We start from the raw sequence: 18,591 nt of genomic DNA, 5'->3' as shown, positions 1-18,591 counted from the left end.
CAGCCAAGGTTTTATTGGGATCATCTCATACACGTAGTATACAAGTACAAATTTTTTTTGCACAGCGTAAAAGAGTCTTGACTAGGATTCAAGCATTTTGGGACATAGTTGCTGACATGGATAGCAGCGTGAAAAGAAGGAGGTGGGAAAATCTAGCCCCAGACAGACACATCCTCCACTAAAGAAGAAGAAGAAGAGAGAAGAAGAAGAAGAAGAGAGAAGCCGTTTTTGCGAGAAGCCATATTTGAGCTCAGAGAGCAGTGAACCGACGAGTGTGAGGAGAACAGGGTCAAATACCAGAGGAGTTCATTCTTCCCTTTTAAATCTACATCTAATTAGATGGTTTTTTTGCCATGGCAGTGAGTAATTGGCATGGCCCAGTTACAGTAGGCCGCTCGCTCATCCGAACTGCCGACGAGTGACAAGATTCGCACACCCCCAGGCACACTTCCATACAAACGCATGCACACACTCGCTCACACACACATACACATGCATACAAGGATGCTGTCAACCAGGCTTTTGCTGTCACACATGCACAAATACACACACTTCCTCCTCCCTCGCTTTTCCTCTCATACACGCACACACACACACACACACACACACACACACTCTGAACCAGACATTTGCTGTCACACATGCTCATCCGCACATACACACAAGCTCTGATGCTCCTATCTACCTCTCTGTGACCAGCTTCCTCTTCCAGTTTTGTGTTAAATGCTGGCACTCTCTGTACATCATAACTTTATTTCATTTTTCTCTGTATCCAAAATCATTGAGTCGTTGGGCCTCTGCCGAGCAGATCAGGTGTTCTGCCCACTCCAATTTCCACAGCTAATCCATTTAACGGGCAAATTCTCAAATCCATGTTACCATTTTATGGCCTAGAGGGATAGTACAGATGGCAGATATTCTCTACATACCGTAAAGTGCTACAGAAAAAGAACACCTGAGTTAAAAACGAAATTTATTCAAATATGTCCTAGTTGTAGACAATTATGTCATTCGTGGTGATTGTTTTTATACCACATGTGCTGCTAAATTCTCAATTCTGATTGGTCAAAAGATTGCAAGGCAAATCACAGGTTAATATTCTGCGCGTACACAGAGACTGGTATAGCAGACGTTCCACGTAAACAGATTTTTTTAAAAAAAACATGTAATTGTTTTCTGTAAGATGTTTACTTAAGATTCAAGGAAGGAGTCTCCAGTGTCAGCATGGTTTCTCCTTAACATGACATCATGATAACAGAAAGTGGTAAGGTATTGACTGTTTATAGCTGCTATAAATTGTTTTGCGGATGTTTCCTCAGCATTAAGCCCAATTATAATTATAAAAATTTTAAACCATTTGCCTCACACTTCTGGGGTTAGAGGTTTAAATCTGTTCCCCTGCCCTGTGTGAGTGGACTTTGCATGTTCTCCCCACGCTTTAGGGGTTTATCCTGGGTACTCCGGTTTCTCCTCCCCCAGTCCAAAGACATGTGTTGTAGACTAATTGGTGTTTCCAAATTGTCCATAGTGTGTGTGTGTGTGTGTGTGTGTGTGTGTGTGTGTGTGATTGTGCCCTGTAATGGGTTGGAACCCTGTCCAGGGTGTCCCCTGCCTTGTGTCCTGAGTTCCCTGTGATAGTCTCCAGGCTCCCCTGTGACCTTGTGTAGGATAAGCAGTTTGGAAAATGGATGGATTTTATTCCACACTTAATACATGGTATTCGATATTGCTCATCATCTTCTCTCTGCACAAAACTCTACTCAAGTGTAGCTGTGCAAAATATGAAGAAGATTAAGGTTGAAAATGAAATTCACAATCAGTCACAATCAGTGCTTGTAATGATAACAAAAGAAAGTGCTACATTCTGTAAGAAAAGTCAAGGCAGATGAACAAGCAACAAAGTTTGTGATAGTGAGTCATGTCTGGATCGAGAATCTTTTATGTCTTACAAATCAGACAAAAATCCATAACACTACTCAGTGTCTAAGGGATTTCCTGTGACTAGTTTTTAAGTAAAAACAAGAGTGCTGTATAGACGTCTGGCCATGGTGAAAGCATAAATTCACAAGTTCTTTTTGAAAGCACCATTAATTTGTTGTTTGCAATGCATTGGGGATAATACATTCAAAATCTTAGTGACCAAAGAAACTTAATTAAAGAAACTTACAAAATAATGTTTTTCTTGTAGTGTTATTATATATATATATATATATATATATATATATATATATATATATATATATATATATATAAATGGCTTGCTTTTCTCCCATAGACAGCTCTCTGATCTTCATATTGCTTTATCCTTTTTAGCAACAAATGCAGTCCTCACAAGCAAAACTCAGAGCTCAAACCAAGAGGAGACATTCAGAGCTATTAATTGTTTAAACAATCAATCTAACAGGGCACACCTGAGCAACAAGAAACACCTATCAGCCCAATATTTTTGATGACGTGAAAAATGGGTGGCTTCAAAACAAAAGTTGTTTAACGCATATAGATGTAAATATCAGGAAATGAAAGCTGGGAATTTGGATCTATCATCTCATATTCATCTTTTGATCTCAAACCCATATGTCTTCAGTGTATTGCAAAACCAAACAAAACTTGCAGTTCCAATACTTTCAGATGGGACTGTATGTTTCTCTTTTGAAAGCATCTCAATCACATGGTTAAAGCATATTAAATTCTAGCTAACCCCCAAAATAAAAAGGTAGCGTTCAAGATTTGATGCTGACTGCAGCGTAGGAGCATCATGGGGCATTTATACAGCCAGTATCTGATTACCAACTGAATTGATTAGGTGTATGTCTGTTTTGCTAAGGCTTGTATCTAGCCAATGACTTGATCAAAGTGTAACATTCACTGTGTGAGGAAATCTCACTTAGCTAGCAAGGTTTTAGACATATTTAAGAAGGCTAACTGCTTTTACCACCAAAAACAGCCTTTTGTAAAACAGCCTGCTTACACAACATGATCTTTGCAGGAAGATAGCCAAGCAAGATTAAAAAGGAAATAAAACATTTATATAACCATATATCTCTGGCTTCTTAAAGTGTTATCCTATAATATACGCAAAAATAAAAAATGGTCTTGTTTGGATGTTTTCCAGAATTCAGCCACAACGATATCCAATGGGCTTTCCAAGACCGCCACACATATATGCTCTCTTTATACCCACAGATGATCTTTATCCCTCCTGCAACACACGGGTCAGTTTCAATATCAACTGCCAAAACAAGTATGGAAACAACAACAATGTCATTCTTATTTGTAGGATTTTATGAAACTGCAGAAAGGCACCATCACTACACACTACCGCTTTAACAGGATTAATCCGACCTGTTTCCATTCACAAGTAGAACAAGGCCACTGATATACAAAATGCTGAGTATGGCACTTCCTGCAGTCTCTGCCACATACTGTCCTCTATCAGTCCAAACAGAACTGTGTCACGCTGAACATCCTGGAGCATGTCGACGTGCTAGTTTTCCAATAGCAGCAAAATTATACTAGAACCAAACAAAGCTTTATCATCCAGCAGTAATTATGCAAAATGGAAATAAGAAAACCAAGTAACAAAAAAAAATCCATTACGGTTCCAGCAGATTGTTTTTGATTACAAATAATGAACATAGTCAGTTTTTCCTGGAACGATTATGATTTTTATGCTAAAAGGCTGTCCAATAAACAAAAACCAGAAGTAATAACATAATCATCTTTAAACTATGACTTAGCATTAAGTCGCCTTTAAATCGGATTGCCGTCACAGATAAAAGTAGCAGATTGTAAAATCATCTTGGTCTACGAACACTTATGCTGCATTCCAATTAGGAAAAATCAAAGAAAACGCTCCCTTAACATGGAATTCCTATTCTGGAGCTCAGGACGGTCTACTCAACTTCGAATTCAGTAAGTGAGGTCAGATCAACATGGCTGCTCACAGCATCAGCAGTAAACAAAGTAGCACTTCTTTGCATTAAATAAATTATACTGGATATACTGTACAAATTCAGATCAATCAACATACAGACATTTTCGCTTGGAAAATCTATAACCCTGACTATACAGTTTGCTGAAAATACTGTATGCATCATTCATCACAGTTAACTGCTAACAAAAGACCAACATGTAGGTGTCAATGTTTTTTTGTTTAAAAAAGAAGAAGCCTTTATTTGTCACATATAAATTATAGCACAGTGACATTCTTATGCATATCCCAGTTTGTTAGGAACCTGGGGTCAGCTATGATACAGCACCCCTGGAGCAGATATGGTTAAAGGCCTTGCTCAAGAGACCAACAGATTGGCAGTGATAGGGCTTGAACCCCAAACCTTCTGATCAGTGGCCTTAACCACTGAGCCACCACTGCCCACAGATGACGTTGCTATGACAGCGACAAATATGGCAGTAGCTATGGCACAAAGTAAATCAAACAAACATCCTTGTAACCTCAAACTGATTTTGAAGAATGTTTCCATTTCACTGACCCTGTTTTCTGCAAGAGCCCAGAACAAGCAGAACGTAGTAACTTCCATTAATCCCAGGCCTATCGTTAGAAGAGCTTCATTGTATAATCTGACACGGAGAACACTTTGTCACACAGTCTGTTATATTTAGATTTTATTTGTTTCATGTTATACAGTGTGAAAAGTTGCTGTAATTGCACAGTGTAAAACAGGGCTTTATTTCGAGTCAGGATGTTGACAGGCATGATGTCAATTACCTACTAGTATAATTCCACAGCTGTTGATCGATACAATTGAACATTTGGTGAAAGAGCATTTAAAAGTCCTCACATTTGAGACAAATCAGCATCTAGCACTGAATCACCTAACCTATCCATTTCACACCATGAGTTTGATCAGTACTGTATAAAGACTCATGCTAGAGCCATATCTCCTTGCAGTTCTCACCTGGTCTCCCACTGAAGCCAGGAAGGGTTGAGTCTGGCCAGTACATGGATGGGAGACCTCTTGGGAAAACTAAGGTTGTTGCTGGAAGTGGTATTAGTGATGCCAGCAGGGGGCGCTCACCCTGTGGTCTGTGTGGTACTTAATGCCCCAGTATAGTGATGGGACACTATACTGTAAAAACAGCACCGTCTTTCGGATGAGACGTTAAACCGAGGTCCTGACTCTCTGTGGTCATTACAAATCCCGTTACACTTATTGTAATGGAGTAGGCGTAAAACCCTGGTGTCCTGGTGAAATTCCCCCATTGGCCCTTCATAATCATGGCCCCCTGATAATCCCCATCTCTGAATTGGTTACATCACTCTCTCCTCCCCATTAATAGTTGGTGTCTGGCGCACTATGGCTGCCGTCACATCATCCAGGTGGATGCTACTCACTAGTGGTGGTTGAGGAAACCCCCCCACCATCTCCACCATACTATGTAAAGCGCTATGACTGTCTAGAAAAGTGCTATATAAATGTAACTAACTAACTAACATTAAGAGATGATTAGAGTCTGTTGTTTGGGTCAAGCTAAAGGTTGCTGGTGTTTTAATGCAAAGTTCTCAGGGAAATCTCTGTAGCAAGAAAATGCAATCTAACAAGGAGAAGGCACCTCGTTTGTACGCTTTCGTACAGGGACAGGAAGAACATTTGGAGGTTTCTGTTTTAAAACCTTTTGAAGGCTTTAAAAGCTGTCCAGCTATACATGCTGTCTAATTCAGAATATGATAATAGTTCTATTGTGAAAGAATGTGAAAGGTATAATATCTGAGACACGTCAACACAAAGGTTGCTGATTTGAGCTTTTGAACTAACTGCACTACTTCACAGCTACGGTCATGTGGCTCCACAGTGATGATGATGCACAGCATGAACTTTACTCAACTCTAACATCCCATGCTTCACCTCATCAGCTACCTGCTGAGCCTTTAATGAGCTGAATCGAGTGGTTAAGTGGGAAGAAATTACCGTACTTATGTCTAGAAAGTGCTGCATTTAAACTAATCAAAACTTCCCCTACGACTGCGAAGGAAGTGTGATGACACTGACCTGCTGTGGCGCTGGGGCGGGTGTCTGCGGGCGTCGCCGTCCCCCAGGCGGCCCAGCGAGGGCGAGCGGCTGCGCGGGGGGTGCCTGGCCCCCCGGCCCATGCTCTTTACCGTGCCATTGGAGCTGTTCTGCATCTGCTGGGGCCTGCGGGGTGACAGGCTGCGCAGGGGCGAAGGCGACGGTGAGCGTGAGGGCGAGGGCGAGCGCGAGGGCGTGTGCGGCGCCGAGAGCTTGTTAACGTTCAGGTTGTTGTCACTGTTGGAACGCAGGAGCACGCGAGGTGCGGCCAGAGTGCTCCGGCCAGTCTGACCCTGCTGAGGCCTGCTCCTGCCTGAACTCACGACCGCTGCCGGAGCCTCTCGGAAAGGCACTGAGAAAAGAGAAAGGGTTTTGTTATTAATAAAGTATGCAAGTATATAGTAACAAAATATATCCTGTATATATGAGGAATACACCATTTGTGGGCATGCTGTTATAGGAAAATAATCAACAACATAGTAATGTGATGTGGCCTGTCATCAAGAGGAGTTGTTATTACCACCACAAGGTGGATTATTTTACATTAACAGTGTGTGCTTCCTCTTATACCACAATGATTTGCCTATGATTTTAATACAATCATTTACTAATGAACATTATGACATACACACTTTTTAAAAATCTTTTTATAGATTCCTATTATCGCTTATATTATAGCATCTATAATCAGTCATTTACTCAACAGCCTCCCTTTTTTCTCTTTCTTGAAGTTAATAAGACAAAAAAAAAACAAAAAACGCAGAACTCGGCATTTTAACGAGAAACCGAAAAGCACAGGGTCTGCTGAAGACTTTCACGTTACAAAGTGCTGACACTGGAGACTCCTTCCATAAATCTTAAATAAACCGAAATGATCTTTACAGAAAATGTCACCATATCAACAAATATATGTTTCTTTTATTAAATACCAACACATTTGGTGAATTATTTCTTACTATAGAAACAATAACATAGTAGAACTAGTGGATTAATAAAAACCTGTGATTTGCCCTGCAGCTGGAACTACTATCAGAGCTGCTTCTGACCAATCAGATTTGATCATTCAACAGTGATGTAATATAAATTGCAGTACTTAACATGCACAATACTGTTATCATATGGACTTTAACATACCATCCCTAATTCAGTTCTGTTCTGGAGGAGATCACTAACACGGGCCTGTTTTAACAGATTACAATGATAAGTTTGCATTGCTCTGTTCAATAAGCAAGACACCATCTTTTCCACTGAGACAGACTCTCTGAGGTTTGGCTGGATGGCTGTGGTATCGCCTGAATTCAACCCTGCCATTTTCTTATGATAGGATAAAATCTCAAGATGATGTGTCTGGCACTGTGACTTAATACATTTCCATAGCACGTGACAAAGTCCACCAAGTCATACTCTTTCTCTCAGGTAAACCCAGTACACTTTCACAAAGTCTGACCAAACTCTTCAGCTCCACTTTCCAGTGACATCTGAAATCCAGTCGAGATGTTCTCTCTGCCTCGGTCCACGGCTATGTGAGAAATCCCGTGTGAATGCATGATTAGCAGCTATATTTATGTCTCTGTTGCGACACTGAAGCAGGCCATGGAAGAACTTAGAGCACATCTCAGGAACATTGGGCCATTTGAGGTCTCGGTCCCACAGCCACTCTGAGGTACACGGTTAAAAATATCACCGAGATACAACTCCATAATGGTGGTGATAAACAATGCCTTCACATGTGCGGTCGACATGACGTGGCCATTACCAGGCTGATGTAGCTGCATCTCGCTGGGTTTCGTCATAACACTTTCATCTACTGATGCTCTGAATGATGACATTAAAGGAACCTCATTTTCAAAAAGCAGAGGCTGTCAGAAACGAGGAAACCCACAGTCTTGGAAAACAGCTTGAGAACAGCTTGAGAACGCAGCGTCTCACTGCTAATACCATGGTGGAATTCAGCATTTAGACTCGTAATGATATCTACACTAAAACTCTGTAATCAAGACTAACTGCCGGGTGTTTTGTCATTACAAACGACTGCGTGTGATGTTTCCAGAACCTTGTGTGTGTTCCCATGGACACGAGGAGCGCTCCTCTTGTACAGTGGTGTGAAAACAGCTACATTCCCAATAACAAACTGGTCAACACTGAACACACTTGAAACCGTAAAGCTAAGGAAGCTGTGTCTTCACATCGTGTTATAATTACGGTCATTACGAGATGACAGCTTGGAGATTCTGCTCGGAGCAGTATATCTCCTTGGATGTGGAAATTAGCTGTTAATATGGTGAGGCACACAGCGCCAAAAGGGATATACTGTTGGCTATGATAACTAACAGTTAGCTAAACCATATTTTAACACCTTTTGCAGCTTAGCTACATTATCCAAAGGGTTCTCAATTTTTTTTTAATTGTTCAATTTAACTGTAAAATAAATTCCATACATGCTCTCAGCACAGACCATTACTTAGGTAAATGTGTACAGTAACATTCTGCCTATTTATTAGATTCATGGAACTTTTTGTTCCTGTACATTCCACTAACAGGGCACATTAGGACACATTAGGACATTATTATTTATAGGATATTTGCTTTTGAGGTAGTGAGATTTGGATTAAAATCTGTTCAAGTCAAAGGGACCTGACAAATACCCTAACAACTATAAGACCTTGGACAATGGTGTTTTCCGAATTTAACCAAAAAACAAACAAACAAACAAACAAACAAACAAAAAAACACGGACCCCCCGGCTAGGTTTCAAGCACCCCACTATGAGAACCACTCTGAAATGTTAATTATAAATACGGAATAAAACAATTGGGGCGCGCTGTTATAGGAAAACTATCCACGCCATGGGTGGCGCACATCCTGTGTTTTATTCCTCTTATACCACAGCAATTACAAATTTTAATGTAGAAATGAATGATACGTTGTTCTTTTTAAAAAAAAAAACCTTTTAATGTTGTAGAGCGTCTAAGAGACGAAAAACAAACAAACCCCCCAAAAATGCAACTTTAAGATGTTACAGAGAATCCAAAAAATGCAAAGCCCAAACTTACTGACTGTTACACAGTGCTGACGCTGGAGACTCCTTCTATTGATGTTAAATAAACGTTTTTCCTTGTTAGATAACAAGATGTTCTGATTTGTTCATTGTAAGCCATAGATTATGTGGCCCGCCCACCATACAAGCATTTTTGCGAATTTTGCGGATAGCATAGAAACGATAACCAAAACGTTCTCAGAGAACCTTCAGGTTAAAAAATGATCTTAAATTCTGACATTAAACTTGTAACTATTTATAACTCCTGGTGGAGTTTGTTGTTGTTGTTGTTTATAACAAAACATCAAAAGTCAACGCTTTGAAAAAAATTCTGGTAAATAAAAATTTGGCCAAGACGCGAATTGTTTTTACAATTTAAACATAAAAATCAAGATTCAGAAAGCTTAGATGATCTAGCGAGAAATGAATTCTAACGAATCCAATACATCTCATCAATTCACCTAATTATAGATAAAAAAAAAAATTATTACTCTGATAGTGAGCATTTGACATTATACTCTCAATTTAATTTTACTCCTGTGAATGTTTGTGATGTTGACTCATACGGTGGTAATTAATATTCTTTTTAAGCAATGCCAACCTGAACTTAGACATGATCATTATTTCCATCTGAAGCGTATAATTAGCTGAAAGGAAATAACGGCGTATAAGGTGTTTTTGCAGAAGCGCCTTTGAGACAGCTTTTTCATTTTTGGGAAAGAAACAACAAAAAAAAACAAGTATCCAATCAGTATACGAAAACACTCTGAGCTCTGGAAATAGGGTGATTCAAAACAAGAGATTGGCATATCCATAACAGAAATAATGAAAACTATTGTGGAATAAATATCCCTCCTGGTTAAAGATCACTTTGAAAACAATCTGAGAACAGGAAACGAGGTCACTTTAGTGACACTTTCCACGTCGACTGCCGATTAATTCATTTGTAGCCTCTTGAGGCTCTAATTAAACCCCTGTTACATTTGGACGTGATGCAATCAACAGTACAACGAGAAGAAAAACGTTAGCACATCAACACACACACACACACACACACACACACACACACCCCAGCTCAGACCAAAGTGTCGATCTGTCAAGTTTTAAATCCATATCAAGATCTCGACAAAAAGTTCTGCCATGAATCTTCAGCGAACTCAACATCAGCGGCGTCCTCTCACCTTCTTTCTTCAGAGCGTTCAGTATGGACTTCATGTCTCCTGCTGGTTTATCAAGCCGACCAGAGGAAAGAGTTCCGGGCCGGAGGTTCCCGAGGTGAGCGAAGGATGAATGAGGGATGACGGAGAGATGGAGGGAGCGGGAGATCGGTGCACACGCTCGGCCCTCCACACATCCTGCCTTGTGTGACTCTCCGAGAGGAAGGAGCCGAGCGCATAAGCATCACACGTTCACTCAGAGCTCCCTCCCTCCCTTTCTCCCTCCCTCCTTCCTGTCCTCTTTCTGTTCCATCTCTCCTCCTTCTTTTGTCTTTCTCACTTTTCTCCTCTTTCCTCTTCACCCTTCCTTCTGTTCTCTTTCCAGCATCTCTCCTTCCCCTCATTTCCTCCTTCTCTTTGCTTTTCTTCTCTTTCCACTTTACCGTTTAAACTCTCTTCATTTCTACATCTTTCAACTCACTCTCTCGCGCTCTCTTTCTCCTTCCTTTCCACTCTCCTTGCGTTCTTTTTACATCATCTGTCCTCCTACCTCTCTTTCTCTTTCCACCCCTCCAACTCTCTGTTTTTTTTCTCCTCTTGCCATGTGACCTCGGAATCTTCCTCTCTTTCTACATCTCTGAACATTCTCTCTTGTTCAGCTTCATTTCCCTGTCCATCACATCTTTCTCCTTCTCTGCTTCTGCATCCCTCCATCTGTTTCTCTTCTCTCTGCTTCACATCTTTCTCTCTTTCTACATCTCTGAACTCTTTCTCTCTTGTTCTCCTTCTTTTCCACTCTTCTGCTGTTCTCTCGCCTACTTCCTCTCTTTCCTCCTCTCTTTCCTTCAGCCATTTCTTTTCCATCTTTCTCCCTCACCTTAAGCTTTCTCTCTTTCTATATCTCTGAACTCTCCGTCCTCTAGCTTTCTCCTTCACCTCTCTCACTCTCCTTCCTTACCTCTCTTCTTCTGTTCTCCTCCCATCATATCTTCTCCTTCTTCCTTTCCACCTCTCTTATCTTTCTCCCTCTTGTTTTCTTACCAATTTTTCCCCTCTCCATCACTTTGTCATCTTTCTCCACCTCCTCATCTCTCCTCTTTCGCGTTTCTCCTCATCTTTCCATTTCTCTGTCCTTCCTGTTCACTCTCCACCATTTCACCCTCCTCCTTTCTCACTCATTATTTCCTCCTTTCTCTTCATCTGTCTTTCACTTCTCGTTTTCACTTCCTCTTCCACCGTTTCTGTCTCCCTCCAATTTTCCATTGTCTCCAAACATATTGTCTCATTACAACTTCCTCTCTTCTTTTCTATTCTCATTCTATCCTTTTATTTCTCCTGTGTCTCCTTTCTGCACTTCTTAACGCTCTCTGTCCTGCTCTCTTCCTTTTCCACCTTTCCATCTCGTTCAGTTCCTTTCTTCCATCTTTCTGAATTTCCTCTTCTGTTTTGTTCCTTCTATTTATTAACATTTCTCCCTTTCTTCTTCCTTTCCATCTCTCCCTATTCACCATTTCGCTTCTTCCTCTCATTCGCTCATGCCTTAATCTTTTTTTGTTTCCCTACATTTCTGCTTTTCCCCTTTAGGTTCTCTTTCTTTTTTTCCTCTTTTTTCTGCCCATGTCTCTCCTTCCTCTCTATATTTTTTTTATCTTTCAAGCTTCCTTTGACACTTTTTCTTTCTTCCATCTTTCTGGGTGCTGTCTCTTTCCTTGTAACTTTCTCTTCTTCTCTCTTCCCATCCCTACATCTCTTTTGCTCCTTTCCCTATTTCTTACCTTTCTCTCTTTCCATCTCTGTCCTTCTCTTTTTACATCTCTTGTCCTTTTCAAGCTTCCATTCCATCTTTTTGACCTATTTTCTCTTCTCCTTTATTTTGTCACTATATATCTCCTTACCCCTCTCTTCCCATCCCTCCATCTCTTTTTCTCCCTTTATGCATGTATCATTCTTTCACTTTTGCAACTTTATTCTGTCCTTCTGCCCCATCCATCTCTCCTTTTCCCTTCCCTGTTTTTTCTCCTTCCCCGTCCTCTCTCCTGCTATCTATTTCTCTCTTCCCCCCCCATCCTTTCTATTAAAACTCCAGCAACGAGCCACACACTTGAAGATCTGAGCTGTGTTTCTGGATCATCTAGAAGAACTCTCTGTATTTCGGAAGTGAAACGGAAGTACACTAATGTGCACTAGAAGTTCAGCAGAGAAGTTCACTAAAGTTCGCCTCGTCACAGACTCACGCGATGGCGTGAGGAGAAGTCGATTGCACACTGATGCAATCAGCTGAGGAACAATGCAAGGCGGCATAACAAGCAAATGAACGTGTGCTGGAATGAAAAGGTCTCGGAGTGATTTTAACCCTCTCTCCTCCCTCAAACAGCTGTACATGCAAGAATTAAAAAAAGAAAGAAAGAACGAAACAAACCCCAAGTGTTGCTAGGCAACCCATGGATGGATGTCTAAATTAGTCAGCACAAGTTGCCTGGTTGTGAATTCTCCATGTATGTGGGCTGTCCTTTCACGCTAGCAATTCACAACTCTCTCTCTCTCTCTCTCTCTCTCTCTCTCTCTCTCTCTCACCCTTCCCTATTTCTCTCTCTACCTCCCCCTCTCTCTAGCTCTTTTTTTTTTTTTTTTTTTTTTACAGGGGAGGGGAAAAAAGCATGGTGGTAGAGGAAGGCCTTGTTCCATTTTGAAATCTGTGCCAGGCTGTGATGTCATATTTAATTGAGTAATTAATGCACATGCTAATTTGGACCGAATGTTATAGACAGTGAACTGTGACTCCAAAACCAAGACCTATACAATCTATACAGCTACATACTGCATACTGTATATACAACTACATACAGTACGACATACTGATTATAAGTACAAAATCTGGATTTAAAGTTCTCGTGAATACTGAGTAAAATATTCAAATATTTGCACAATATCAAACTTAGGTGTTTCGGTCAACATCCAGCAAAAAAAAAAGATTTAAAAAAAATACGTAACTGTGATTACACACTGCTTCAACTCAATTTGAATTTGCTGGAACTTCTTTAAATGCCCCATATTACTTTTTGTGGTTTTTGTGATTTTGTTCACTGCTGATCCAGCTCCGCCCTGACCACGCCCCTTCATGAAGATCAGCACCTGTTTCTTGTTCCTTGTAAGATTCTGCATTGATGCACGAAAGCATGTTGTATAAGCTTATTTATACCACGGTCTGTCTTAATACTCGATTCTGGCTGGAAGGTGTGCGCTCAAACTGCTGAATGCACAGGTAGTTCCAGTCAGTTTAATCAGCGTTCTACATTAATGTGCTACCTATAAACAATAGTAACCATAGTAACATACAGTTACAATTGCACAGAGTAGTTGAACTCAAAGCTTCATTATTTGTAGAGATGTGGCACAGACACAGGTAATTCACACGCACAATCTCTCTTTCTCTCTTTCTCTCTGTCTCTCTAATAACCATTTATTATAATTCATCCAAATAAATGTAATCTTATGGCACTAATTTATTTCTGTGTCTGATTTAGAGCAGGCAGCATTCTAGGTCTAACGGCCCATATACAAATTATCTAACAAAAATTAATTGTTATTTGTATCCTTTAAATCAAATTTCGCACTGCAAACATCAATGACAGCTTTAACTTGTCTATGCTGGCAAGTGACCATGGTATAAGCAGGACAGTCCACGGTTAGGTGTGCATTACACGATTTTAATGCACTCAGATTCACGTCAGGTGGTTCTTTGCTTCCATGTCGTGCCTTAAAATTGTGTAATGCACACCTAGCCGTGGATTACCCCTTACTTGTAATCATATTTACAAAATGCCAAAATCTCTGATTTAATAGAAAAAAAAACAAAACGCAAGACATCAAGCTTAGAGATATCTCATGTGTAAACTTTTAAAAGTTTAACAGTTTTAACAACTTTAACAACTGATTTTTGTAGACATTCAATAAAACTATAATCAGACAAATTAACGGACACTTAAAACACAAGGAAAAATTAAACAACATTAGTCTGAGCACTCACATAAAAGTATCAGGAAGTAATTTATCGCAATATATACTGTATGTCATATTGTATGTCATATCCAGCACTACTTACTGTAAGTGTAGTATTATTATCCACGATTGATCAAATGATCGTATTAGTGTTTATAATACAGGCAATAGAAAAAAAACCCTCCCTAAACAAAAAAAATTTTTTTTATTGGAGGCACAAAGAACTTATTAATAATCAAAATTCAATCAAAATCATAACCTCTACTGTTTATGTTTCTAGCATGTTCTTCTGCAATTACCTCCAAGCAGTGTGTGCTTTACCAATGTTTCCTTGTTCATATAATCAGTCCTGGTTCTGAGTCTCAGTATGCAGTATTTACAATATTAAACAGGACGAGCAACCCACACACACTACAGTATGTCCACATTTAATCTACTGTGATTAATCTTTCCTCTGATAGACAGCACAAACTTTAATCCAAGTCTCAGCCCTGAGCATGTTAACACTCGTTTTCACCCAATTAAAATCTTTTCATCTGTACACAGCAAATCCTCGCTGGCTGAAAGTAATACTATGCGCTCTTGTTACATCAATACTCATTAAAGCCCTGGATAGCAACTGAAATAAAGGGTTAAACTTCATCACTCAACATAGAAGTGAGGAATAGGTATACTAAAAATAAGCCATCAAATCCATCTCTTTTTTTTTTTTCATTAGAGCTGTCAAGATTTTTGTTTAATGAAAATGTGATACAGTGTGTTATTATACAAGATTGTAATATAAGCCTTTAAGGAATGCACATACACCTTTCTCATATCTTATTTTGCTGCTTGTTTCACTACTATCTGTTATTGAATCTTGAGTATGTTAACATAGTATGCTTATAACCCAGTCTTGAAGACCCCCAAGTGCCATGCATAAGCATCATGCTGATCCCACATTCCTTAAGCCAATTGTCACACATAGCTGAAAGCTATGGCAACCATAGAGCGGCTTCATATACACCCAAATCTGCTGAGAGTGCCTTATATATGGGAAGTGAGGGGTTAATATTACAGTATGTTGCATTGTTTATTTGGATGGCATTGCCATCTTGTGAGGTATACAGGGTCGGCTGTTTCTGTCAGGATTTGAACTCATAACCTTCCAGTCACACTAGGACAGAGGACCTTGGACTGGTGTGGTTATTAAATAGTAAATGGTCTGCACTTATATAGCACTTTACACACACACACACACACACACACACACACACACACACACACACACACACACACACACACACACACACACACACACACACACACACACACACGGTAGCAGAGCTGCCATGCAAGGCACTAACTTAACATCGGGAGCAACTTGGGGTTTAGTGTCTTGCCCAAGGACACTTCGGCATGTAGAGTCATGTGGGCTGGGAATCGAACCGCCAACCTTACGATTAGTGGAAAACCCACTCTACCACCTGAGCCACAGCCCCCCATAGAGGATTCAGTTTATATTGTTGTATAGCGACATAGATCTCCATTGAGCAAGCCAGAGGTAACAGTGGCAAGGAAAGAAACCTTGCAAGTAAACCATTCAAAAAGGGAACCCATCCCACCCATCCTTCTGGGTGACAATGAATAGTGGATTATAAATCATTACATTATAATTATATTATTATCATTACAATATACATTATAGTCATTACAAATAATTGTAAAAGAGTAAAGATGAACATAACTAAGTGTGCTAAAAGGATGTTCAGTATGTACTGTACAGATTGAGAATACGAGTCTTGGGATGAGAACAGGGCAGTCTTTCTGTTTACAGCAGCAGTACTTAAATACAAATCTACAATATACAGGTAAGATTATCAGCTGAAGACTTGATGCAACATGGCCCTGACATCCATGGTCATCAGATGACACAAACTGATCAGTAAACATCTTACAAACACACTCATGGAGCTAGGGAAAAGTTGAATGGCGGGAATTGAAATGCCTGTCCTTTCATCTGTGTTCTGGGGTAATGAGAACAGGGCCACGGCTATGAACGCGTCCTGAAGCTGCACGGCTTGAACCAGACCTGTTATCTGTAGCACACAAAAGGGAGGGTCTTTAGGAGCTAGTTCAACCCTACCCGATCCATAACACTGGACAGAAACTGCCAGAATTATTGTTGAAAAGGTTGAAAAGAACCACTTGTTTGGAACTGCAGGGTCTACCTTCTCTATCACACCTCTGTCCAAGAGAGAACAAACTTCATTGGACAGAGTGAAATGTGTTAGGCTTTCCATACAGGCTTTGGAGGTCCTTAACAGCCAATTTAAAAAAAGACACACTTCTTGGGCCAGAAGATGACCGAGACGGCAGAGAAACCAAGCTACCAATCTAATAACTACCGGATATTCCGAGTTTGAATCCTGACAATGCCATGGCCATCTGTGGCTGAGAGTCCATCCATCCATCCATCCATTTTCCATATTGCTTATCCTATGCAAGGTCACAGGGGAGCCTGGAGCTTATCCCAGGGAAGTCAGGGCACAACCCTGACCCTGAAAGGACACCCTGGACCGGGTGCCAACCCATCGCAGAGCACAATCTCACACCCATTCACACACTGTGGACGATTTGGAAATGCCAATAAGCCTACAACACAAATCTTTGGACTCGGGGAGAGGAACCGGAACCCAGAGGAAACCCCCGAAGCATGTGGAGAACATGCGCACACAGAGCGGAGGCAGGATTTGAACCCCCAGCCCCGGATGCGTGAGGCAAATGTGCTAACGTGTGGGTTGAAGGATTGCATTACTTTCTCTCCCCGTCAATCACAGCGATACTAGCCAATTGTAGAACGTGTCTAACATATAACTGAGATGCATACAAAAATCTTTGTGGGTGTCCACTATTTTGGCAATGTTTGCAATATCACCAGATCTTCACCTTCACGGCCATTTTTAAAAATCTTTTCCTTGTGGTTGGGAGTTACGTCCGAAATGTGAATATTGTGAAGAGAATGATGAAATTCAAGCGGTTAACCCATTTTCCATCAAAATACCACATCGAACTTTTGTAGCCTTGATGTGTTGTTGGTTTTCTGTTGTCATTCCGTTCTTTTTTTCCCTTTTGGATTCTGGAATAATTTATGTCGTTTGCATGCCAGGAACACTTTTCAACTCCTTATTGGCTGAGTCAAAGGGATTGTTAATTGCACTTAACTTAATTGGATATTGTAATGTGACATCCCAAATCCCTCTCCTCATTTCTCCACTAGCTTAATTCTGTTTATGCAAAGAAAATTACTCGTTACTATACACACCTGCTCTGCTTGCTTATTAGACTTTGCATAGCATTGCTGTCAATCTTGCAAGTATTAATCATATATCTCCTGTGAGCTCCTGCAGGAGTGATAGATAGGTTCAAAACATTCAGCTCAAATATCAGAAGTTTCTGAGTATGGGAGTATATGTTATGTTGATATGGAAAAATTTAGAGAGAGAGAGCACTAACTCTGGTGTTACTGTTGATGTTAGTGCTAGGTTTTGTGTTAAAGTCCCATGATGGTGGGAAAACCGGGCAGCTGGAGAACAGTGATGATACAAAATAACACCCAGTTTTCAACACTTCACATTTCAGACCAACACTCTAAAGAACAAAGTACAGCACCATCAACACAGCCTCGCTAACCCAAAGACAAAAAGCACCTGACTTTCTCACTGACTGTTTAGTTTTTAAGATAAATCATGCACCTAGACATTGTTTTGAGGACAAGCAATATACACAGTACTGTTTGGAAAATTTCAACATCAAACACAGCAATAAATTATGTCTTCTCCTAAAAAGTGATCATTGTTGATCATTGTCATAAATGAGTCATTTTAATGGAACTCATCCAATGTTAGCTAGCTAAACTTCATGTCTAAGTTACAACTAGCTGCCTATCTAATACTCTGTGGATTGTTCCTCTCTGTTCAGGCATATGTTATGTATTTTGAAATAAATATGATCCATTGTGAAAGAAACTAGCAATTTTTTCACTCACTTTTCCATTCCTCATCAAGCAGGACAGTGGGGTGTAGCCACCGAAAAATATTTCCCAAGAGTAGGATAAGATAAAAAAAAAAAAAAAAGATCTGTTTTTAACATGATTTCTTGTGCGTCCTAGCTAAGCTTTTAAAAAATGAATATTCTATATGTTATCTCTTTTTAAAGATTGTGTAATATTACAGTAATATAGCTAGCTAATGTTAACTAGCTGGCTAGTAGTCGTTAGAATAATGTTCATGACAAATGTAATTTCTTCACTAATTATATTTCTACCAGAGTGCGGTTGAATTCTCGAATCTCATTTGACAGACGGTTTGTAGAACAGTAGTTTTGGCTGTAT

The 18,591-nt window shown here is 40.1% G+C and overlaps 1 protein-coding gene across 3 annotated transcripts in view; it reads right to left on the bottom strand.

The window, feature by feature from the left end:
• shank2b (SH3 and multiple ankyrin repeat domains 2b) overlaps positions 1–18,591 on the bottom strand; it is a 137,997-nt gene that overhangs the window by 83,956 nt on the left and 35,450 nt on the right. For all 3 annotated transcript variants that reach the window (XM_053682217.1, XM_053682216.1, XM_047157260.2), the window contains exon 10: positions 6,009–6,378. In XM_053682217.1, coding sequence (XP_053538192.1) covers positions 6,009–6,378 — 370 coding nt within the window. The remainder of the gene's footprint in view (positions 1–6,008; positions 6,379–18,591) is intronic.

Source organism: Ictalurus punctatus, chromosome 8 (genome assembly GCF_001660625.3).
Source record: "Ictalurus punctatus breed USDA103 chromosome 8, Coco_2.0, whole genome shotgun sequence".
NCBI lineage: Eukaryota > Metazoa > Chordata > Actinopteri > Siluriformes > Ictaluridae > Ictalurus > Ictalurus punctatus.
The sequence above is the reverse complement of the archived record's forward strand: the minus strand, read 5'-3'. Positions and strand labels throughout refer to the sequence as shown.